At 46.4% G+C, this 25909-nt stretch overlaps 1 protein-coding gene across 1 annotated transcript in view; it reads right to left on the reverse strand.

Moving 5' to 3' along the window:
• Positions 1-19410, reverse strand: part of ZMYND8 (zinc finger MYND-type containing 8) — a gene marked incomplete in the record, with an annotated part of 135090 nt that extends 115680 nt beyond the window's left edge. Inside the window, 2 exon segments of the mRNA XM_073607203.1 lie at positions 9360-9612; positions 19206-19410. Coding sequence (XP_073463304.1) covers positions 9360-9373 — 14 coding nt within the window.
• Positions 19411-25909: the final 6499 nt, after the last annotated feature.

Raw genomic sequence — 25909 nt, forward strand, 5'->3', positions numbered from 1 at the left:
AAGGGAGGGTCAAGTGATACAAAAGGTAATTACTGTGGGGGGGGAGGGGGGTGGGGGATGGGCTGAAGGAGAAAATAAAAGTTCAGTTGTTAGGCGGCGGGGGGGGGGGGTAGGCCTCTCTGAAGAGATGAGTTTCAGCGATCGCCTAAAAGTGGACAGAGTAGGAGATAGCCGGACAGATTGAGGTAGGGAGAGTTCCAGAGGATGGGAGAGACTCGGAGGAAGTCCTGGAGACAAACTGTGATTGGACAGGACCCTTGAAACGCAGTTCTCTGACAGAATTCTGATGCATTTTCCGGCATTTGTAAATGAGGTGATTCCCCCCCCCACTACTGAAACATAAAAGGACAACCTTGTCCCAGTTTGGGAATCTCCCGAAAGCAGCCAATAAGTCCTTAACAAGTAAGACGGTTGCTATAATGTCAATGAATTGCGTATTTGATTTAACTTATAAAGAGAACGCACAGCTGTCCACTCACATGCATTAATAATCCCCCCCCCCCCCAGCTTCCTGGCAGTGAAACCCACATCCACATGACGGGGACATGAAGAATGTTCCAGAACGCCTTTCTCCAATATCAGCCGTTCAGCAGATCTGGGTTGCAGTGATTGAGGACACTGGATTGGTCTATAAAGAGATGGAATTGAAGGGTTCTCTCTCTCTCTCTCTCTCTGACATCTTGGTGCAATGCAGACATATTTTTTTTTTTCCTCGGACGGTTTGTATGTCGGAGAGAAGGTTTGATGACGAGTTTGGCCTGGAAAGCCCCTTGTCCAGGATTCAGTATAGAGAAGTGAAAGACGAAGCTATATAAGGAAAGGGACGATCGTATGTTAGTGTAAAGGACGATGAGAGATCCCAGCAGGGTGAGATTAACCCTTTTGGGCCCTGAAGCCTTCCATACTGGGATAGGTCCAGACAAAACCTGGTCCAGTGGCCCGCCGGATCCTAGGAGGTCCTTATCCCTGTAACAGGCCATAAGAACCTAATGAGAAGATCTCTTCCTCATCTTAAAAAGGGCCAAGAGAACAGATGAAATGACTGGACACCATGGCTGAAAGTGGCTGTAATTCCTTCCATATACCCAGTGCAGTGACTGGCCTCAGGCAATACACAGATAAAACAAATCCTCTTACAGAGGGTTAATGGCCGTCAGGTTGCCTTTTTTGCCCTATACATCTCATCTGGGAGATTTCCCTTCACTTCCTGCCCCATAGCCACAACAGTCAGCGGCAGGAAATCTCTCCAAAGTGAGGGAATCTCTGGTTGTCCCTAGTGTCCCCATTGGAAGATTGTCCTTCTGTCCTGTTCAGGTGACAACCCTAAATTTTCTTTCACTTTCACTAACAGTAAACAGGACAAAACAGAGGGTGAATCTCTCCAACAGGGGCACAGACAGCAATACAAACCCGACAGGGGTTCTCATCCCGCTCCACTCCAAAACTAGAAAAACAAAACAAAAAAATGCTTGCTTTTCGCTATACCTTAACCACGCGCCAACCACGTTATAGATGAAAGATGGCTAAGGTGCGGTCCTCTAGTCCTGGAGGGGCGTCCATGGATGTCCTCCTAGAAGCCCGTCCTGTGCATGCGCTGGGCACACTCTGTGACTGGCTGTCACATGTAAACAGACTTTCTGGTTGGAGGCAGTCCTTTCCTCCCATGCTGTGCCTGAGGAAAGGAGGGCTGATAACCGGCAAGGCTGTCAGAACACTGTTTACACTGATTATCAGTGCATCTCCACTAGTGTCAATCAGTGCAACCTATCAGTGCCGCTTATTAGTACCATTCAGTGCAGCCTCATCAGGGCCCATCAGTGCAGCCTCATCAGGGCAGCCTCATCAGGGCCCATCAGTGCAGCCTCATCAGGGCCCATCAGTGCAGCCTCATCAGTGCAGCCTCATCAGGGCTCATCAGTGCAGCCTCATCAGGGCTCATCAGTGCAGCCTCATCAGGGCTCATCAGTGCAGCCTCATCAGGGCTCATCAGTGCAGCCTCATCAGGGCTCATCAGTGCAGCCTCATCAGGGCTCATCAATGCAGCCTCATCAGGGCTCATCAATGCAGCCTCATCAGGGCCCATCAGTGCAGCCTCATCAGGGCCCATCAGTGCAGCCCCATCAGGGCCCATCAGTGCAGCCCCATCAGGGCCCATCAGTGCAGCCTCATCAGGGCCCATCAGTGCAGCCTCAACAGTGCAGCCTCATCAGGGCCCATCAAGGCAGCCTCATCAGAGCCCATCAGTGCAGCCTCATCAGGGCCCATCAAGGCAGCCTCATCAGGGCCCATCAAGGCAGCCTCATCAGGGCCCATCAAGGCAGCCTCATCTGGGCCCATCAAGGCAGCCTCATCTGGGCCCATCAAGGCAGCCTCATCTGGGCCCATCAAGGCAGCCTCATCTGGCCCCATCAAGGCAGCCTCATCTGGGCCCATCAAGGCAGCCTCATCTGGGCCCATCAAGGCAGCCTCATCTGGGCCCATCAAGGCAGCCTCATCTGGGCCCATCAAGGCAGCCTCATCTGGGCCCAGCAAGGCAGCCTCATCATTGTCGCCTTTATCAGTGCCGCTTATTAGTGTAGCCTCATCAATACAGCTTATTAGTGTCCCCCATCAGGGCCCATCAGTGCAGTCTCATCAGCGCACATCAGTGAAGAAGAAAGAAGAAAAATTAAATGTTTTCAAAATTTTCGGTCACTTATTTAGAAAAATAAAAAACCATCTAAAGAAAGCTCTATCTGTCTCCAAAAAATGATAAAAATGTCATTTGGGTACAGTGTTGTATGACCGCGCAATTGCCATTCAAAGTGCGACAGCGCTGAAAGCTGAAAATTGGCCTGGGCAAGAAGGGGGTGAATGTGCCCGGTATTGAAGTGGTTAATCAATTAAGGCTACATTTAGACGTGCGCCTAACCCACTGCTCCTCTAGGGAAAATAAATGAATAAATAAATAGATTAAAAAAAAAAAAAAAAAAAAAAATCGATCCGCATTCAGATAGCTATTCTGGAGGCGACTGACAGGCGGTGGTGAGGTGAAGCGACGCCTCTTCACCGCCTGTTTTAACCCCATTTTTGCTGAACAAACACACGGTAACTACGATTGCGAGGCCTTTGGGGCACTTCCCCACTCGCTTGCTGCACGCTAATCATGGTATAATGTATAGCAAAGCATTGTGACCACGGTATGTGAACACCCCCAAGGCCACTGGAGCTTAAGGTAGAATGGGGGGGGGGGGGGCGCTACAAAACGTGGCCCCACCGCATGCCTAAACTTAGCCTGGAATTCATCTTGTACCGGTCCGTCTTCAGAATTTACCCTGCGGATCAGCTGTGGTGGGTTTCTGTACGTAAAGCTGGCCAGAGCGCGATTTCCTTCCTTCAGCCATGCCAGCCGAAGGAAAGAAATGACATGCCTCTGGGAGTAATTGTAACTGCCAGTATTGCAATGCCTCGTGGGAAATGTAGTTCCACAGCAGCTGCCTAACCCCTGTCCTAGATCATAGAGGCGATCCAAGACGATCCCATCTCTGTTCACCTCTGTGACCAGCCACGCAAACCAACGGGATTGTTTCCGGGGCTCGCCGATAAAAGCGGTAAGCCTGAGAAACACCGGTGAGCGGGCGGGGCAACCCCCTTCCACTGCTTCTGAAAGCGATCCAGCGGCAAATTAGCCGCTCGGACTGCTTTCAGGAGAAAGACAAAACGCCAGCTGAAAAAATAAAATGAAAAAATACCGGGGGTTACGGTTTAGCTTCAGCCATAACCTCGGTAAACGAATTGCAAAAGGTGCAACATGTATATTTGTATTGCGGTCAGCAAGTGGCTAAACGTCTGGATTGCGCTGGGCAAAAGCTGCCCATTGGGGCCTGGTGTGAACTCGCCCCGGAAACCTCATACTTTCAAAAGTCACTTTCAATCATGTTAGATTCTGCAATTCCATTCAAATAATCCCCGGTGAAGTCCTTCGCCATGGGCACTTCCCGTTATAGAGGTGACAACGCTCTGTCCCTGCCTACGTACTGTGCTCCTGTGTTGTCACTCTGACAGATGTGCTTCCAATGAAGACTACAAGTGGCCTTTCCAATGCACATAACGCAGGAATGGTACACGGCTGCCACTGTGAGGAGACCCGTCCTGAGAAAAATGGCATGCAGCTGTTGCTGAAGTTCATGTAGACAGGAAATGGCTGCAAAGAAAAAAACAAAAAAAAACAAAAAAAAAAAAGGGGGGGGGGGGTATGTGCTGAGGTGCACTGAATCGTGCACCACACTGCCCCCTAACCCAGTTAGCCAGGAACGCAGAGCGGCTAAAGCCGCAGGCTAAAAGGTTCTCTGCATTAAAAGGGTTGTAAACCCTTGAGGTTTGCATTCTATGCATTAAGGTGAAAAACCATCTGTCATGCAGCAGCCCCCCCCCCCCCTTACTTACCTGAACCCCGTAATCCCCGCGATGGAAACGGGCACACCACTCGTGTCCTGAATGGATAGATTGATAGCAGCACAGATATTGGATTCCCGCTGCTGCCAATCAAACCCAATGATGCGGGCGCCGGGGGCCGAGTCCTGCTGTCTGTGTCAATGGACGCAGCGGCAGGACTCGGGAGCACGGCCGCACGGGTGTTCACGAAGGAGAGCGCTTCTCCGACAGGGCACTTAAGAAGAGGGAGGAGCCACCAGCGCAGCTGAGGGACCCCAGAGGAGGAGGATCGGGGTCACTGTGCAAAACCAACTGCACAGAGGTGGTAAGTAGGATTTTTTTTTTTTTTTTTTTTTAATAATGAACATGGAGTTTAGTAACCCTTTAAGGTAACCGACGGGTCTGAGAAGCGCTGTGTATGTCAATAGATGCACACAGCCTGGCTCAGGCTCGAGCCCGCAGGTGTGTCCTCATAGCACACAGCTTGCTACGGGGGCACACAAAAGGAGAGAAGGAGCCGGTGGGACCCCAGAAGAGGAGGTTTGGGGTCGTTCTGTGCAAAACCATTGCATGAAGCAGGTAAGTATAACGTGTAATAAGAAAAAAAAAAAAAATGCTTGTTTACAATCACTTTAAATATTCATGAAAGCGGAGTTCCAAAAAGCAGGGCACTGCTGCCTCTGACTGCTAATCTCACCAGATCTGTAAGGTCACTCACTACTTGTTGCTCCCTGTTCTTGCCAAAGAGGAAGCTGTACCTGAAGACCTGCAAGGATCACATACAAGGAACCTCACTACTGTGCTGCTCACTGTTCTCCTTGCTGGAGAGGAAGCCGTACACGGGGTCCTGCATAGCAAGGATCTCCCGGCTTCCAAGCCTGGTGGTCTCAGGAGATTTGGTGATGTCAATACTGTGCTGGTCACTGTTCTTCCTGTCTTCTGTACCTGAAGACCTGCAGGGCAAAGATCTTCCTAATGATCCATTTAGGGGGATCTGTGCTCCCTCCACCTCTCCTAAAGCTTCTTCATCATTATCCCACCAGTCATCAGCCAATTGAGGGGGAGGCAGCTCTGACATAAGAAAGTCCCTCCACTGAGATAGCCATCTCCACACAGAACAACAGTGCATTCACACCTGCACTCCGATTACATGCAAGAACCTCAGCCCCGGGTTCTTGCAATTAACAGCCCCATTGAAAGCGATGGGGGGGGGGGTGTTTCTGGCTCCCACAGCTAATTATGGCCACTCACATACGAGAGATCAGCCCTGGACGCGGGAACCTCAGCTGGGGTGTCTGATTAGTAGCGGGAGGCAGCCCCATTGAAAGTGATGGGGGGGGTGTTTCTGGCTCCCACAGCTAATTATGGCCACTCACGTGTGAGAGATCAGCCCTGGATGCAGGCAGTCTGCCTTAAGGGCTGATCACTCCCATGTGAATGCTGCATGCGCAGTTACAAGCAAGTTGCCGCGATTACCTGCGGGAACCGACAGCCTTCTTATTGCTTTCAATGGAGCTGACTGCCACAGCTAATCTTGGCCACACACATGTGAGAGATCAGCCCTGGGCACAAGCAGTCTACGCCCAAGGCTGGTCATGTGATAGCTGAATGAGTGGCCACAATTAACTGCGGTAGCCGGCAGCCTTATTATTGCTTTCATTGGAGCTGCCTCCCGCATCTAATCACTGTCACTCACATGCGATAGAGATTAGCCCTGAGTGCAAGCCTTCTATGCCCAAGGTCGATCATGTTATAGCTGCACGAGCGGCCACAATTAGCTGCAGGAGCCGGCAGCCTTCTTATTGCTTTCATTGGAGCAGCCTCCCGCAGCCACTCACATGCGATAGAGATTAGCCCTGGGTGCAAGCCTTCTTTGCCCAAGTCTGATCATGTGATAGCTGCAGGAGCGGCCATGATTAGCTGCGGGAGCCGGCAGCCTTATTATTGCTTTCAACGAGGTTGCCTCCCACAGCTAATCACAGCTACTCACATGCAATAGAGATTAGCCCTGGGTGCAAGCCTTCTATGCCCAAGGCTGATCATGTGATAGCTGCATGGGTGGCCACAATTAGCTGCGGGAGATGGCAACCTTCTTGTTGCTTTCATTGGAGCTGCCTCCCGCAGCCACTCACATGCGATAGAGATTAGCCCTGGGTGCAAGCTTTCATTGCACAAGGCTGACCATGTGACAGCTGCATGAGCGGCCACGATTAGTTGCGGGGCCTGCAGCCTTATTATTGCTTTCAATGGGGCTGCCTCCAGCAGCTAATCACAGCCACTCACATGCGATAGAGATTAGCCCTGAGTGCAAGCCTTCTTTGCCCAAGGCTGATCATGTGATAGCTGCATGAGCGGCCATGATTAGCTGCGGGAGACAGCAGCCTTCTTATTGCTTTCATCGGAGCTGCTTCCCAGAGCTAATTATGGCCAATCACAGGCGTGAGATCAGCCCTGGGCGCAAGCAGTCTACGCCCAAGGCCGATCATGTGACAGCTGCACGAGCAGCCACAATTAGCTGCGGGAGCCGGCAGCCTTCCTATTGCTTTCAAATGGGGCAGCTAAATTGAGGGAACACTTGCTGAGGTTCCCTCATCTAAATCAGGGTGCATTCGTAGGTGCAGGTTCATAGGGAGCCCCAAAGGCAATACCGGTTAGTAGTTGTTTGCTCTCTACTTGCCCTTATTGGGGACAGTTTTTACAGAAGAGTTCCCCTTTAAAAGGCATGGGGGCATAACATTAGTTTCAGATCAAATACATTGTTTTTGTCCTCATAGTGGACCCTCATATGGACTTTACTGTGAGACACGCCATAGCCTGGGCTGACAAAGTCTAAAGCACCGATTACTCACAAACATCCTGACCTCTCATCTATTGCTAATGGCCACAAATAAGTGAAAACACTTCAACAGAAACCCAGACGAGGTACTGCCCTTCTTTACTGTTATGCATTCTAAATAAACAGGAAGCATTTGAGGCAATACTTCTTAGCCAGCAACCTCAGGGAGGAGGCCAGTGGCCTCCATTTTGAACACTCTCTATTTTCAGCCTCACCACCGCTCAGGCCTGTTTTGCTGCAGCATGGACAGGAGAAGCCTATATTGCAGCACGACTGTTTGCATGCCGATTAACACCACCTTCCTAGAAAGGCAAAAAACAATACGATTCCATCCAGTTAAGATAAAATAAAAAAGGAGGATAAATCAGTTGTTTACATATCACAGCTTATACAATGGGGGCCTCCGTTTACACCCCCCCCCCAGGGAAGCCTGTGACAGGCAGGAGGGTGGGGGGATGGGAGAGGGTTAAAGGCATGCCATTAATAGCTCTTATCCGAAAACTGTTCAATCCAGCTGCAGGGAACCGTCAGCCACAATTTACAAAAAACACAAAAAACAAATTGTCAGCTAAAATTAAACCTGTAGGGCTGATAAAAATCTGGAAGATGCCAAAAAAAAAAAAAAAGGGGGGGGGGGGGGCAAACCACATCCTCTCCTATATACTGCAAAGCCTGGAGAGACCGTTTGCAGGTCTGAGGTCACCGCACTACAGAAATTAGGTCTCTAAGAAAAAAAAAAAAAACAAAAAAACAAAAAACAAAGACAAAACCTGCAACGAGATCACAAAAGAAAAAACAAAAAACAAAAATAGAAATAATTAACTTTTTGCAAAACAGCAGGAAGTTGAGTCAAAGTCACAGCAGCAGCTCTACACGCAGATCAATTAGGCAGCAGCACGTACACACAGGGGACACAGGCATTGGTGGTGGTGTGGGGTAACTGTTAATATAAAATAAAATAATAAAGCAAGTAAAAACAAAAAAAGGTCCATCTTCCCCTACAATCCTCAGAACTTACCTGGAAAAAAGAACGTGCAAGGAAAAAAAAAAAAAAAACACGATTGTTTAACCCTTTGTGTGCTGAGAGGCCTACAGCCTTGGATTGCTAAGGGGGGTGGTGTTAAGTAATAGTCTACACACACAAAAAGAAAAAAAAAAAAGGGAATATAAAATAACACTAAAATGTTTCGAAACAAAAAAAAAACATATGAATAATAAAAAAAAAAAATAATAATAAAAAGATCACACATGAGAATTTAAAAAAAAAGGACATGTCATCTACTTACAGTTTGACATCCATACTAGTTGTGTTCGGGGCCACAGTGAAGCATAGATCCCAGTACAGAAAAATAAAACAAAAATAAAAAAAACCAACAAAAAAAAAGAAAAAAGAACCGTCGGCGGCGTTTAGCCAGCAATGTGCCACCCTTAAGGGCCAAGCAAAGGCTTCCCCCTCCAGGAAAGTGCAGTCCACAGAGGCAAGCTAGGCCCAAAATGTCTGCCAGGCATTGGTGGTGGTGGAGTTCCTGCAGCCGAGGAAGGGAGGAGGGGGGGGGGGTGTGTGTGTGTGTGTGTGTGTGTGTGTGTTATTCCTGTGTGTTTGTGTGGCTCTTGTCTTCTAGTGGCAGGGAAGGTAACGTTGCCTGCAGCTGATTTTGCCAGATTCCTCTGCTTGTCTCAATGCCTGGGCTGTGTGGAGCCTCCATGTTCACCCCCCCCACACACACACAGCACAGCAAAAGCAGCATGTGACACAGACAATAATGCAAAAAGATACTCCTTGTGGAAGGGGGGAGGCCTTGAGCACAACCCCTCCACACTCTTTGAAAAAAAAAAAAGAAAGGAAGGGGTAAGGAAAGTAGGAAGAGTGCCCTTCTCTGCACCTTAACATTCAGTGGGGCTAATGGCACCCCAACCATGTGACTCCCCTCCCCCCCTCTCAGATTTTGCTGTTTTTCTTGGGGGAGTTTGGTTCTCTCTTTTTTTTTTTTTGTGGTGTGCTAGGTCATGGAGATACAACCTGCAAAAAGCACAATTTGTATGTCCAGATGGGGAAAAAAATTAAAGTTTATATATATATATATATATAAAAAAAAGAAGTATGGCTTACCTCTGTGGATGCATTGTTAACACTGTGTTATGTCACTACTTATAAAACATGGAGGACAGTCCTCTCAGTTCTCAGACAGAAAGGGCTTGGCACCCGAAAGCCTTGATGATCAGAGGCTCCTCTGATGCAAGATGAGGTCGGATTGGCTGCTGGCTGGGATCCGGGTGTCACGCTGGAGGCCATTGGCTGAAGCACTTCCTGAGAGATTAAGCTTTGTACAGCACTTAGCAGCAGGCAGGAGCCATCCTGTGCACTGGAAAATATAAAAAAAAAAAAAAAAGAGAGAGAGAGAGAGACAGGCTGAGAGTCAGGCCTTTTACTGCACACATTACAGCTCTGATTTCATAAAAAGCCAAGGCGGTTGAAAAAGTATAAAAAGAAAAAAAAGAAAAAAATATTATTTACAAATGTTTGATCTGCAAAAAATAAAAATAAAAACACTACACAGGATTTTGCTTGTGTCACACAGAAAAACAAGGCACTGGGGTGTCACCGGGGGTGCCCGCTTTTTCCATGGGATGCAAGCTTTGCGTGGGTGAATACAAGCACAGCAATCTAAAAATCAAAAAAAAAAAAGAAAGAAAAAGAAAGAAACAATGTTGCCATATGAAGATACAAAATGACAAGACAGCACAACATTCAAACCTGAGTATCATTTTCCAGGGAAGGAACTTGGAGCAGCAAACAGGCAGCAGACATTCATAATACAGAAATCTAACACAGGCGATGATGCCATGACCCCCGTATTGGGGGGGGGGGGGGAGCAGAATTTAGAAATGCCAACCCTGATCCACAAACCTTTTATTTCCCCCATCCTCCAAGGCTGACTGAAAGTGTCCTTAAAGCAACAGAAAGAGGGAGAGAGAGAGAGAGAAAACCTGAAGCTTCCGCTCTGGCAAGCTGCAAATTGCAGAGCATTAACCCCGCGTCTCCTGCTCTGTGCGGAGGAAGGCCTGTTTATGTGTGCAGCCCTAAAACAAAAGGAGGAAGAGGCCTCTGCCCCAATGCTTGTCCTACCACTACTACGTATTCTTATGTAAATATCACACTGAGTGTCCTTTAATTACAGGAGACGATGTGTCAGATACAGCACTAGGGGAAAGAGTCAGGAACACACTATAATAATAATAATAATATATTAGATTGTAAGCTCTAATGATCAGGGCCCTCCGATTCCTCCTGTATTAAATTGTAATGTAACTGTGCTGTCTGCCCCCATGTTGTAAAGCGCTGTGTAAACTGTTGGCGCTATATACATCCTGTATGATAATTATATATAAATCCTGTACAATAATAAATAATCATAATATATATATTAGATTGTAAGCTCTAATGATCAGGGCCCAGTGATCCCTCCTGTATTGATTTGGATTGTAACTGTACTGTCTGCCCTCATGTTGTAAAGCGCTGTGCAAACTGTTGGCGCCATATAAACCCTATAATAATAATAATAATAATAATAATCATATAAATTTTATATAATAATAGTATACAGTATATTAGATTGTAAGCTCTGACGTACAGGGCCCTCTGATTCCTCCTGGATTGTAACTGTACTGTCTGCCCTTAAATTGTAAAGCGCTGCACAAACTGTTGGTGCTACATAAATCCTGTCTAATAATAATAATAATACAGGATTTATATGGCGCCAACAAGTTGCACAGCACTTTACAATGAGGGCAGACATTACAGTTACAATACGATTCAATACAGGAGGAATCGGGAGGGCCCTGATCATTAGAGCTTACAATCTAATATACTGTATATTATTATATACAATTTATATATGATTATTATTATTATTATACGGGATTTATACAGCGCCAACAAGTTGCACAGCGCTTTCCGATAAAAAAAGGGAGACAGTACAGTCACAATACAATAAAATACAAGGAAGGTTAGGAGGGCCCTGCTCATAAGAGCTTACAATCTAATAGGGTGGGGCAGGTGGTACAGAAGGTTGTAACTGTGGGGGGTGAGCTGATGGTAAGGATTAAAGATTAATATATAATAATAATAATAATAATAATAATAATAATAATAATATATAAATCCTGTATAATAATAATAATAATAATAATAATCTATAAATCCTTTATAATAATAATTATATATATATATATATATATATATATATATATATATATATTCTAATGAGCCGGGCCCTCCGATTAAATTTTATTGTAACTGTACTGTCTGCCCTCATTGTAAAGTGCTGCACATAATGTTGGCGCTATATAAATCCCATATAATAATAATATTATATAAATCCCATATAATAATAATATTATATAAATCCCATATAATAATAATAATATTATATAAATCCTGTATAATAATAATATATAAATTCTTTATAAATCCTGTATTATTATAATAATATTATTATCATTATCATCTTCTGCTGATGCAAATTTCTGTTGTTTCTAAACTAATTTAGCACCCTGTTCTGTTACCGGGCTGCAAGTCCTACCAACTGCACTCGCACCTATTTTGTTTATTTTTCTGTGCATGACTTGCACTTCTATACACTATATTACCAAAAGTATTGGGACGCCTGCCTTTACACACACATGAACTTTAATGGCATCCCAGTCTTAGTCCGTAGGGTTCAATATTGAGTTGGCCCACCCTTTGCAGCTATAACAGCTTCAACTCTTCTGGGAAGGCCGTCCACAAGGTTTAGGAGTGTGTCTATGGGAATGTTTGACCATTCTTCCAGAAGAGCATTTGTGAGGTCAGGCACTGATGTTGGATGAGAAGGCCTGGCTCGCAGACTTCACTCTAATTCATCCCAAAGGTGTTCTGATCAGGTTGAGGTCAGGACTCTGTGCAGGCCAGTCAAGTTCCTCCACCCCAAACTCGCTCATCCATGTCTTTATGGACGGCCTTCCCAGAAGAGTTGAAGCTGTTATAGCTGCAAAGGGTGGGCCAACTCAATACTGAATCCGATGGGGACGTCCCTGCTCGCCGCCCGTAAACACGATCAAGTGGCGGAACAGCCGCTATGATCGTTCTTATGGTGAAAAAGCCAATATCTGAATGATGCCTGTAGCTGCACCCGTCATTCAGATATACCCGCACAAAGTCAAGGACGTCATATGACGGGCGGTGGGCAGGAAGTGGTTATTGGCTCCTATCTACATTGGCCCTCGTATGAGTACGTATGAATGTGAGTTGGGGCCCTTAGATTGTAAGCTCCTTGAGGGCAGGGACTGATGTGAAATGTACAATATACTGTATATGTAAAGTGCTGTGTAAATTGTCAGCAATACACAATACCTGTATTATTAATAATAAACTCCTATGCTGTACGCCGGGATCTTCAGCCTTCTCGTCTTGCTTTGTTTTTGTCGTATTATCCGTCAATCTTTTCTAGAATTTGTACGCCAATTTGTAAAACTTGAAGCTCCCCCCAGACACCGCCTTAAGGCAAGGCCATACACGGGTCGAATTTCAAAAGAATTTTTCTTTCCAAAACCTTAACTAAGAATTTCCGTTCATATTTCGCACCATTAGTGGGGCCGCAGCAACAGCCCCATTTTCGCGCGGCCATCGAATTTGAGTAAAATAGGACAGGTTGGAAATTTTTTTGAAAAAACGAACGATTTTCTAATCAATGATGGGAGAATCGTGCGAGAAATGTAAAATCGAAAAAGAAATGCGCATGTGCGAGAAAAGAAAATTCCCATAAAGAAAAGAAAATTCCCATAAAGAAAAGAAGATTCCCGGAAAGAAAAGAAGATTTCCGCAAAGAGGATTCCCATAAAGAAAAGAAGATTCCCATAAAGAAAAGAAGATTTCCATAAAGAAAATAAGATTCCCATAAAGAAAAGAAGATTCCCGGAAATTCCCGGAAACAAAAGAAGATTCCCAGAAAGAAAAGAAGATTCCCGGAAAGAAAAGAAGATTCCCAGAAAGAAAAGAAGATTCCCAGAAAGAAAAGAAGATTCCCGGAAAGAAAAGAAGATTCCCGGAAAGAAAAGAAGATTTCCGAAAAGAGGATTCCCATAAAGAAAAGAAGATTCCCATAAAGAAAAGAAGATTCTCATAAAGAAAAGAAGATTTCCGAAAAGAAAATACCCGGAAAGAAAAGAAGATTCCCAGAAAGAAAAGAAGATTTCCGGAAAGAAAAGAAGATTCCCAGAAAGAAAGGAAGATTCCCAGAAAGAAAGAATTTTCCCAGAAAGAAAAGAATTTTCCCAGAAAGAAAAGAAGACGATTCCCAGCCAACGAAAATTCTTTTCTGTAGAAACATTGAGGTGAAATTGAAGGCTCGGTTGGCCGAATTTGGAAATCAATGGTGGCACCATCGGATCACAAAACACACAAGTTTTCTGATTTCCAAAAGAAAATTCTTTGGAAATGCGACCAATGTATGGTCAGCCTAAGACCGGGAGACCCCCCAGCTGCCTCGGTTTCTATAGCTGAACACAGCAGATTGACACTAGAGCGGGTTTTAATGTACTAAAATCAGAACGGAGCGTTGCTGCCAATGCCGGGACAAGGTCCTTCAACACCCAATGGCAAAAATGCCGAAATAAGTCCCCCCTCCCAATGAGCAACTTCTGCAGCACTGGTTGCAGATCCTGCCCCGTTTTTTTTGCGTTTTTCTCCTGCTGAAACGCCCTGGGCAGGTGCCTCTTCTGCCTAGCCCATGGTCGCTGCGGTTGTCTCCTTCAGGCCAAGTTCAATTATTCGCAGTCGGCATTGCAGGTCAGTTCAAGACCTCCCCTAGCCAAGGGCCAACTAGCGTGCTTTTCTTCCCTGTAGGCCTCATTCACACAGATTTTGCCAAGATCCTTAGGTCAGGGGTTGGCCCTAGGGTTGCCACCTCATCCCTTTAAACCCAAACACATATTAATTACACGGGTTCTGAGGCTGATTAAGGTGGTAATTAAACTCACTTGGTGCCTTATCTGCATTAAATCAGCCTCAGAACCCGTGTAATTCATATGTTTAAAGGGATGAGGTGGCAACCCTAGGGCCAACCCCTGACCTAAGGATCTTGGCAAAATTCTGTGTGAATGAGGCCTACAGGGAAGAAGAGCACACTTCTCATTCCAAGCAAACCCAAGATCCTGACAGATAGATTTGCTACGATTACAATAAATTGATGGATTTGACGAAACTCTGCAATACCAAAAAAAAAAAAAATAACAGTTCCGGAATTAAACCAAAAAAAGGTCCCCAAATGTTTCATTCTGTCAGGAAATATGTAAGTATTATTTTCTTTGTCCTCATTTTATCATCATACCTTGTGTTCAGTCAACCAAAACCTTCCACAGAAAGAAAATAGAAATACAACTCTGCCCCCTTCTGGCCAAAGCCATATTCACAGCTCTCTATAAAGCCTATAAAAAGGCAGCGTTTTTCATCTTTCAGGGTAAAGGGGACCTCAAATGTGGCCCCCCCCAATGTCTCCAAAGGGCCGCCTATAGTATTACATGTAATGCTATAGAAAACGGATGGAAGACTTGCTGGAGGAAATGGTCAGAGATGGTTCTACAGGAGTGGTTGGAGACTGAAGTCACGCTATAGGAGACAGAGACTAGGGACATGCTGCATGAAGCCACTGAACTTCACTACTCTAAAACGGCCCCCCCTTTACAAATCAACGCCCCCTCTACTGGGGACTAAGGGCCACACTTCCAACATTGGGCCGCAGGCTGGGCAACAGGGCTATACGGACAGATGGACAGGGCACATTTCCCTATTACCAATACAAAAAAACATTTTTTTAACTTGTACTAAACATCAGCATGTGATGGCAAAAATCCATGAGCAGAGGTCACCTTTCACCTGATAAATATTTCCGAAAACAATTATTAGATTCAGGCATGGGCAGCTTCATTTATGGGGTGTCAAACCCAATGTCATCATAGGCCGCATCAGCAGTATAGGTGCCCTCAAAGGGCTGGAGTGCAGGGGTGTGCTGTGTATAGAGCGCGGGGGTCAGGAGAACGCTGGGTACAGAGCGCAGGGTTCAGGAGAACGCTACGTACAGAGCGCGGGGTTCAGGAGAACGCTACGTACAAAGCGCGGGGTTCAGAACGCTGGGTACAGAGCGCGGGGGCCAGGAGAACGCTGGGTACAGAGCGCGGGGGCCAGGAGAACGCTACGTACAGAGCGCGGGGGCCAGGAGAACGCTACGTACAGAGCGCGGGGGCCAGGAGAACGCTACGTACAGAGCGCGGGGGCCAGGAGAACGCTACGTACAGAGCGCGGGGGCCAGGAGAACGCTACGTACAGAGCGCGGGGGCCAGGAGAACGCTACGTACAGAGCGCGGGGGCCAGGAGAACGCTACGTACAGAGCGCGGGGGCCAGGAGAACGCTACGTACAGAGCGCGGGGTTCAGGAGAACGCTACGTACAGAGCGCGGGGTTCAGGAGAACGCTACGTACAGAGCGCGGGGTTCAGGAGAACGCTACGTACAGAGCGCGGGGTTCAGGAGAACGCTACGTACAGAGCGCGGGGTTCAGGAGAACGCTACGTACAGAGCGCGGGGTTCAAGAGAACGCTACGTACAGAGCGCGGGGTTCAGGAGAACGCTACGTACAGAGCGCGGGGTTCAGGAGAACGCTGGGTACAGAGCGCGGGGTTCAGGAGAACGCTGGGTACAGAGCGCGGGGTTCAGAAGAACGCTACCTGCACAGTTCGGGAGTGCGCTACCTGCACAGTTCGGGAGTGCGCTACCTGCACAGTTCGGGAGTGCGCTACCTGCACAGTTCGGGAGTGCGCTACCTGCACAGTTCGGGAGTGCGCTACCTGCACAGTTCGGGAGTGCGCTACCTGCACAGTTCGGGAGTGCGCTACCTGCACAGTTCGGGAATGCGCTACGTACACAGTGCAGAGTTCGGGAGTGCGCTACGTACACAGTGCAGAGTTCGGGAGTGCGCTACGTACACAGTGCAGAGTTCGGGAGTGCGCTACGTACACAGTGCAGAGTTCGGGAGTGCGCTACGTACACAGTGCAGAGTTCGGGAGTGCGCTACGTACACAGTGCAGAGTTCGGGAGTGCGCTACGTACACAGTGCAGAGTTCGGGAGTGCGCTACGTACACTGTGCAGAGTTCGGGAGTGCGCTACGTACACTGTGCAGAGTTCGGGAGTGCGCTACGTACACTGTGCAGAGTTCGGGAGTGCGCTACGTACACTGTGCAGAGTTCGGGAGTGCGCTACGTACACTGTGCAGAGTTCGGGAGTGCGCTACGTACACTGTGCAGAGTTCGGGAGTGCGCTACGTACACTGTGCAGAGTTCGGGAGTGCGCTACGTACACTGTGCAGAGTTCGGGAGTGCGCTACGTACACTGTGCAGAGTTCGGGAGTGCGCTACGTACACTGTGCAGAGTTCGGGAGTGCGCTATGCACACTGTGCAGAGTTCGGGAGTGCGCTACGCACACTGTGCAGAGTTCAGGAGTGAGCTACGTACACTGTGCAGAGTTCAGGAGTGCGCTACGTACACAGTGCAGAGTTCAGGAGTATGCTACGTACACAGTGCAGGCTTCATGAGTGCGCTACGTACACAGTGCAGAGTTCAGGAGTGTGCTACACTTCCTTGCTTCTCTCTCTCCCACCTGGCCCGGCTCTAGTACCTCCTTGTGTAGGCGGCTTTGCCTCACCTTACAGGGAGATCGTTCTCCTCCTGGAACTCTGGAGATCTGTTCCTGACGTGTGTGCAGGGATCTGTTAGTTGCGGGAGACGCTGAAAGCAAACTGTCCCTTGGAAACACAGAAGACTGCTGTGTTATTAGTGACAGTGGAAGGTGAGAGTTGGAGGTGGTGGGAATGGATCCAGCCACGTTCTGTCTACAAAACTGGGTGTGAGGGCCGCATGACAAAGCCTGGCAGTTCAGATTGAAACATGTGATTGAGAAGTTGATTCCTACTAATACTGTAGAAGAGAAGCTACCACATCTCACCTCCATATTGGTCCCCTAATGTGGTGGGGCTTGGGAGGAAGGGAGGAGGTGGGACATGTCTGAACATTACAGGATTTGTATGTCACTTCCTCAGCCTGCTCCTTTGGATCTACACATCTCCTTAAGTATTCCTTCATTCTACGCTCAGCTTGAAGCCCCAAAAGGTTTGTGACGGGTTCAAAGACGGTATTCATCAACTGCGGAGAAGGCCGAAATTCCCTGCACTAGTGTGTGTGGCCTGTGACAGATCCATCCATGGCCACTTGGAGGGGGGCTTTCCTTCGTGTTACACCCCCTGTGTCCCGATTCAATGTCCTGAAACCAGGGCCGGGCCAAAGGGGTGGGCAGGAGAAGGAGCTGCCCTGGGCACCTTAGCAGAGGGATGAAAAAGAGTCTGAGGACCTGCTGAGGTTGTTCATTGAGGGGAGAGGAGGACCCACACTTTGGTCTTTTCACTTTGGGTGCTGAATTAACCATCACCCCAATATCCAGTCATGTAATCTCTACCAGAGGATAGAGGGGGGTCTCATACTGTGATATAGAAGGCCATCACCCCAATATCCAGTCATATAAATTCTACTATCACTACACCGGGGGGAATCCATAATACCACAGGGACTGTCTGACCAAGGAGTCCGCAATGTATGGGAATGAAAGAAGGACCGGTCATATCTCTATACATGTATATAGGAGTATATAGAGGACCTGTCATGTCTATACATGTATATAGGAGTATAAAGAGAACCTGTCATGTCTCTATACATGTATATAGGAGGATAAAGAGGACCTGTCATGTCTCTATAAATGTATATTGGAGTATATAGAGGACCTGTCATGTCTCTATACATGTATATAGGATTATATAGAGGACCTGTCATGTCTCTATACATGTATATAGGATTATATAGAGGACCTGTCATGTCTCTATACATGTATATAGGAGGATAAAGAGGACCTGTCATGTCTCTATACATGTATATAGGAGGATAAAGAGGACCTGTCATGTCTCTATAAATGTATATTGGAGTATATAGAGGACCTGTCATGTCTCTATACATGTATATAGGAGTATAAAGAGGACCTGTCATGTCTACACATGTATATAGGAGTATATAGAGGACCTGTCACGTCTCTATACATGTATATAGGAGTATATAGAGGACCTGTCATGGCTGTATACATGTATATAAGAGTATATAGAGGACCTGTCATGTCTGTATACATGTATATAGGAGTATATAGAGGACCTGTCATTTCTCTATACATGTATATAGGTGTATATAGAGGACCAGTCATGTCTCTATACATGTATATAGAGGACCTGTGATGTCTCTATACATGTATATAGGAGTAAATAGAGGACCTGTCATGTCTGTATACATGTATATAGGAGTATATAGAGGACCTGTCATTTCTCTATACATGTATATAGGTGTATATAGAGGACCAGTCATGTCTCTATACATGTATATAGAGGACCTGTGATGTCTCTATACATGTATATAGGTGTATATAGAGGACCAGTCATGTCTCTATACATGTATATAGGAGTAAATAGAGGACCCGTCATGTCTATACATGTATATAGGAGTATATAGGAGGACCTGTCATGTCTCTATACATGTATATAGGTGTATATAGAGGACCAGTCATGGATCTATACATGTATATAGGTGTATATAGAGGACCTGTCATGGCTCTATACATGTATATAGGAGTATATAGAGGACCTGTCATGTCTTTATACATGTATATAGGAGTATATAGAGGACCTGTCATGTCTCTATACATGTATATAGGAGAATAATCATGAAGCGGTATTTATAGGCTCTGTCTTTGGGCTCCCACAATCCCCCATTCCTCCTCCTCACACACCTCATATTACACCTCCCCTCCTCCACACGCCTCTCCCGCCATTTTACCTTCTCTGACGCTCTTCCTGCCAGGAACACGCTCCTGACATCACCTGTCAATCATGGCCGATTGGACACGCCCCCTCACCACACGCCCACTGCGTGCCTTCGCACCCCACACGGCTCTCCACCAATCTCGGAGACTCGGCCCCGCCCTCGCTCTATTCTTTCGATTGAGCTGCCGCGCTTCCCTAACTTTTCTCTTCACAGCGTGCTTTGCAGCGATAGGCCCAGGCGGACGTCAGTCACGTGATTCTGGGCGTTGATTGGCTGGATTGTAGTGGGTTTGCGGGCTTGCCTGTTTTTCGGCGGCCATCTTTGTACACCCCGCACCCGGCCGCAGTAAAGATACAGTTTGAAGGCGGATGCGGACATCTTTGTACACCCATAGAAGTTTTGCATAGCCCATCGATTTTCAACAGTAATCTGAGCCTGTATAGTGACATACGGTATTTTAAAATACGTCCGCCTGTTTTGTTGTTAAATTTTGAAAGTAGCGGTGTTATCTCACATTACCAGACCTGTGAGATCCGCAGGCTTCCGCTGCTTTTAAAGTTCTACATCGAAGCTGGCGGACGGATTTCAAAATACTGTATTTCACTATAAAGGCTCAGATTACTGCTATAAATAAGTGAAAAATGCAAGACTTGTGTGGGTGTACAAAGATGTCCGCTGATTCCTTCTGACTGCCTGCTTACTGCAGACGAGTGTGGGGTGTACCAAGATGGCCGTCGCTGAACGTCACTTCCGTTACAAACTCTGACGGGTCTCCTAATCTGACGAAACAGCAGTCACCTCAGAGGTGGGTTGGTTCATTATGTGTTCCTTAGTTTATCACACGATGGAGGTGACACAGACACAGGTCATTGCTTTTAATATTGTTTTTATATTTGTTGCAGTTTTTGTTTTTTATTCGTGTGATCCCTCCGTGGAGATTTTCCCTCACTTCCTGTCAGTGTGACAACAGGAGAGGGGCTGAGCGTGGTTGTCACCGGGACAGGAAGTGATAAGAATATTGGAGAGTGAAAATCCAGAGAGTCACCACACACAATTCTCCCAGAATTCCCCTCACTGGGGTCCAGGCCACGCCCCCTCACCACAGAAATGGTGTCATTCGCCATTAACCCCCCCTGGAGATAATTCCCCTCACTTCCTGTCCTGACAGCAAACAACAGCGGATCTACCCAATGGGGACACATACAAGTCTCTGATCATCTCCTGTACTATATCTGCAGTCTCTGATCATCTCCTGTATTATGTCTGCAGTCTCTGATCATCTCCTGTACTATGTCTGCAGTCTCTGATCATCTCCTGTACTATGTCTGCAGTCTCTGATCATCTCCTGTATTATGTCTGCAGTCTCTGATCACCTCCTGTACTATGTCTGCAGTCTCTGATCATCTCCTGTACTATGTCTGCAGTCTCTGATCATCTCCTGTATTATGTCTGCAGTCTCTGATCATCCCCTGTACTATGTCTGCAGTCTCTGATCATCTCCTGTATTATGTCTGCAGTCTCTGATCATCTCCTGTACCATGTCTGCAGTCTCTGATCATCTCCTGTACTATGTCTGCAGTCTCTGACCGTCTCTTGTATCATGTCTGCAGTCTCTGATCATCTCCTGTACTATGTCTGCAGTCTCTGACCGTCTCTTGTATCATGTCTGCAGTCTCTGATCATCTCCTGTACTATGTCTGCAGTCTCTGACCGTCTCTTGTATCATGTCTGCAGTCTCTGATCATCTCCTGTAGTATAATACATTGGAAGAAGGTTGGGGGTGGGATTATAACTGTGCCAACAGATAACAATAGAATCAAAAAGTAATTAAAACATCACATTTATTGTAGACATGATTAAATTACAACAAAATAAAATCATTCATTATACATATTTATTTTGGTGGTCCAACAAGTGAGATTCCGGTTATATGGAGGCTGAGGGTTCCTGTGTTATCCTGACATGTTTCGCCAGTGTTGGCTTCATCGGGCGATTTGAGAACCTCCGCAAAGCATGTAAAACTATACAGAAATATGTAAGAATACAATATCAAAAAATATAAATAAGGATATATACATAAATTACAAATACAAAAAGTATGTACATCATTTGCCATTGTCCACCCATCCCGAAGCTTACCCCGGCAAGCCCCCAGGTGATCACCACTAGGATCAGCACCACAGACTAGATGGGTTGGTTTCGCTGAGACAAAAAAAGTCGAAAAAAAAGAGAGAGAGAGAGAAATTGTTTTCTTCTCTCTTTTTTTCTCCTCTGTTTTGTGTCTCAGCAAAACCAACCTATCTAGTCTGGATATGTGTTGTCCTATCTGCAGGCGCCCTCTTGTGCTTACTCTGTATATTGTTCTCCAAGTAAGTAAATCCTATGGATAACTAAAAATGGAACATCAGGGTTGCTTTCTATGCACCAATGCTATATGCATCATGGTGCTGTTGTAACCTGTCATTTTCTATATAAATCTATACAGTAGCTATCTGCCTTCCTAAATCATTCCTTTTTGTTGTTAGGCTGGTCGTTGTGTTGTCCTCTGTGGTCGCATAGTGCCTCCTCTCTTCGGTGGTGCTGATCCTAGTGGTGATCGCCTGGGGGCTTGCCGGGGTGAGTTTCAGGATGGGTGGACAATGGCAAAGTGATGTACATACTTTTTGTATTTATAATTTATGTATATATCCTTAAATATTTATATTTTTTTTATATTGTATTCTTATATGTTTCTGTATAGTTTTACATCCTTTCCGGTGGTTCTCAATATCCCCCCGATGAAGCCAACACTGGCGAAACATGTTGGGATAACACAGGGACCCTTAGCCACCATATAACCAGAAATCTCACTTGTTTCACCAGTAAATTTAAGATGTATAATGAGTTATTTTATTTTAATGTGATGCTTTAATTACTTCTTGTTTCTAGTATTATCGGTTGGCACCGTTATAATACCACCCCAACCTTCTTTCAATATATTTGACTCTTTGGGATGAGGTGCCCGATGCTATATGGTTACCCAGGTTGGAACAAATACATACTACAGGAGAAATGTATGTTTGCAGCCTCTGACCATCTCCTGCAGTCTCTGACGGTCTCCTGTAGTATGTCTGCAGTCTCTGACCTTCTCTTGTATCATTTTTGCAGTCTCTGACCATCTCTAGTATCATGTCTACACTGTCTCTGACCATCGCTTATATCATGTCTGCAATCCCTGACGATCTCCTGTAATACGTCTGCAGTTTCTGACCCTCTGTTGTATCATGTCGGCAATCTCTGAACATCTCTCGTATTATGTCTGCCGTCTCTGACCATCTCCTGTATCATATCTGCACTGTCTCTGACCATCTCTTGTATCATGTCCACACAGTCTTTGACTATCTCTCCTATTATGTCTGCAGTCTCTGACCATCTCTTGTATCATGCCTTCAGTCTCTGACCATCTCTTGTATCATGTCTTCAGTCTCTGACCATCGCTTATATCATGTCTTCAGTCTCTGACCATCTCTTGTATCATGTCCACACAGTCCCTGACTATCTCTCATATCCTGTACTCTAGTACTTTGTACTCTGATCTCTGACCAGGACATAGACAGGAAGTTATAACATGGCCCCTATGGGAGGTTCATAGTGATCTCGGACCAGAACATAGCCAGGCAGGGATCACATGGCCCCTATGATAGGTTCATAGTAATCTAAGACCAGGACATGAACAGGAAGGTATCACATGGCCCCTATGGTTCACAGCGATCTCCGACCAGGACATAGGCAGGAAGGGATCACATGACCCCTATGGTAGGTTCATGGTAATCTAAGACCGGGATATAGCCAGGAATGGATTACATAGCCCCTATAATAGGTTCATCATAGTGATCTCTGACCAGGACATAGCCAGGAAGGGATCACATGGACCCTATGTTAGGTCCATAGTGATTTAAATCCAGGACATAGCCAGGCAGGGATCATACGGCCCCTATGTTAGGTCCATAGAGATCTCCGACCAGGACATAACCAGGAAGGGATCACATGGACCCTTGTTAGGTCCATAGTGATCTTCGACCAGGACGGGATCACATGGCCCCTATGGTAGGTTCATGCTAATCTATGATCAGGACATAGCAGGAAGGGATCACATGGCCCCTATGGTAGGTTCATAGTGATCTCCGACCAGAACATAGCCAGGAAGGCTATGGCCCCTATGTTTACAGCATTTGTTCACACCTGGCTAAAGCATTTGCACATTATTGTAGAGAGAACATGTCTTTGGAGTGTGGGAGGAAACATGCAAACTCCATGCAGATAGTGTCATGATCAGGATTTGAACCATGGACCCCAGTGCTGCAAGACCAACCCCTAAGCCTCTGTGCTACCCAGATGCAGCCTCTGTTCTCTAAGGCCCGCTCCCGCTTAGCGGAGTACATCAGCTGTGTCCACTCAAAGCGCCTTCAGAAGAAGTCCAAACTTAACCTAAGCTACAATCTATATATATAACACTCCAAAACACACCCAAAGAATAACACACACCTCCACAACATATTCAAACTTATCCTAATCTACAATATATAACACTCCTATAATAAAACGTACCCAAATAACAATAAAGAGGGGTGCAGTGGTCCCCAAATTAGCAACACAATGGAGCTAATTATTCCATTCACACTTAGGTCTTATTCACATGGAGGGTATGAATCCGTACCCCATGGGAGGGCCGTGTTTACTGTAATGGGGATGCACAGGTGTTCCCAGCATCTCGTGTAGGAAGTCCCATTGCTGTCAACTGGGGTGCAGGGGCTGTACCCAATGTGACATCTGTGTGGGTGCCGGTGCAAGGCCCTGAACGCACCCAGGGTGCGTCCGCACAACTGCACCCACATGGATGTCCTTTTTGGGCTAAACACAGCCCCCACACAGGGTACAGTTTCATACACCCCGTGTGAGTGAGGCCTTGGACTTCTCCATAAATGACCTCACTCCAGCAGAAAAAGCCTAAAGAAAGCTGGAAAGACTCCTCTCACCTCCTGAAGACAAAAAGAGTTCCAACCTCCCCTCATAGCCAGTCCAACATACGCCTCAAAAACATACCGGCCTCCAACCTCCCCTCATAGCCGGTTCAACACACGCCTCAAAAACATACTGGCTTCCAACCTCCCCTCATAGCCAGTTCAACACACACCTCAAAAACATACCGGCCTCCAACCTCCCCTCATAGCCGATCCAACACGCCTCAAAAACATACCGGCCTCCAACCTCCCCTCATTGCTGATCCAACACATGCCTCAAAAGCCTACCAGCCTCCAAACTTCACAACATAATCAATTACTTAACGTCGATCGACAATACATCGATCAAACATAATCACCTGTAAAAAAGTGCCTGAGATGTTGGTGGTAAACAGCCTGCTAGGCCCGGGGGGAAACGAACCAAGTCCTCCAAAAGCTACCTCAAAAGTTGCCAAGAGTGTAAATGTAGACCTTAAGCTTTAAGGTTAATCAAAAATATCAAATTCTAAAGGGAAAGGTATAACAAGGGGGAGGGGGAGTACGGAAGAGGAAGCGAGGGAGGAAAGGAGGGAAGGTTGGGGGTAAGGAAGGGGTGTGGGGGTTCCCCCAAACCCTCACCCCCTTCTTTCTCCAACCTTCCCTTCCCCCCTCCTTTTCCTCCCTCTCTCCCTCTTCCATACTCCTCCTTGTTCTACCTTTCCCTTTAGAATGTGATATTTTTGATTAACCTTAAAGCTTAATGTCTACATTTACACTCTTGGCAACTTTTGGATATGAGGTAGCTTTTGGAGGACTTGGTTCGGTTCCCCCCGTGCCGAGCAGGCTGTTTACAACCAACATCTCAGGTACTTTTCTACAGGTGATTATGTTTGGGGGATGTGTTGTCGAACCTTAAAGCTTCTGCAGAAGCTGCAGAAAGGTAAATAGAGGGCTGTTGGGAAGACCCTCCGGTTACTGGACTGGCAGCCGCCACCCGTGTAGGGACCTGTGTTGGTACAGCCGTACCTGGTCCCTAGGAGGGTTCCTTGAGAAAAAAGGGGGTTTTGGGACTTTAAATGAGGAGTGCATGAAAGGACTCAAGGATATGACCACGTAATACAGATGTGTTTATTTGTATAAAACACCCAGCAGAGCATGCGATTTAAAGTACATATATAATAGTAGGCATACATAATAGTAAACATGTAAAAAGCATAATGCAAGAAACCATAAAACATAGTAAAACAACTTATTCCTCGTATTGCTAGAAAATCCTCTCACGAGTGGAAACATTAAAAACGAGGTGGGTCCTTAAGTAGAATCATGTTGCATCTGTGTATGCCTGACGCGTTTCATGGCGTAATTGCCAATCTTCAGGGGCGGATGCATAATAAAGTTAAATCTGCAGAGGGACATAAAAATAGTGTGTAAATTCGGACATACCACCCAAAGACTAGAATACACTGACATGGAGATAAACGTGGTCCATCTCCAAACAGCTTACTCATTGAAAGCATGCGGAGGTGTGTGTGAGTTGGAACACATGGGCCGCCGGGTAGTCTGCAAACCGGGAGCTGAAGAGGGGCCAGTGGGAAACAGCGAACATGGATGGGTTCCCAGGTAAGTGTGTGTCCACCTGGCAGGTGGAAAATTACGCCATGAAACGCGTCGGTCATACACAGATGCAACATGATTCTACTTTATGACCCACCTCGGTTTTAATGTTTCCACTCGTGA

This window comes from Aquarana catesbeiana, linkage group LG12 (genome assembly GCF_042186555.1).
Source record: "Aquarana catesbeiana isolate 2022-GZ linkage group LG12, ASM4218655v1, whole genome shotgun sequence".
Taxonomy (NCBI): domain Eukaryota; kingdom Metazoa; phylum Chordata; class Amphibia; order Anura; family Ranidae; genus Aquarana; species Aquarana catesbeiana.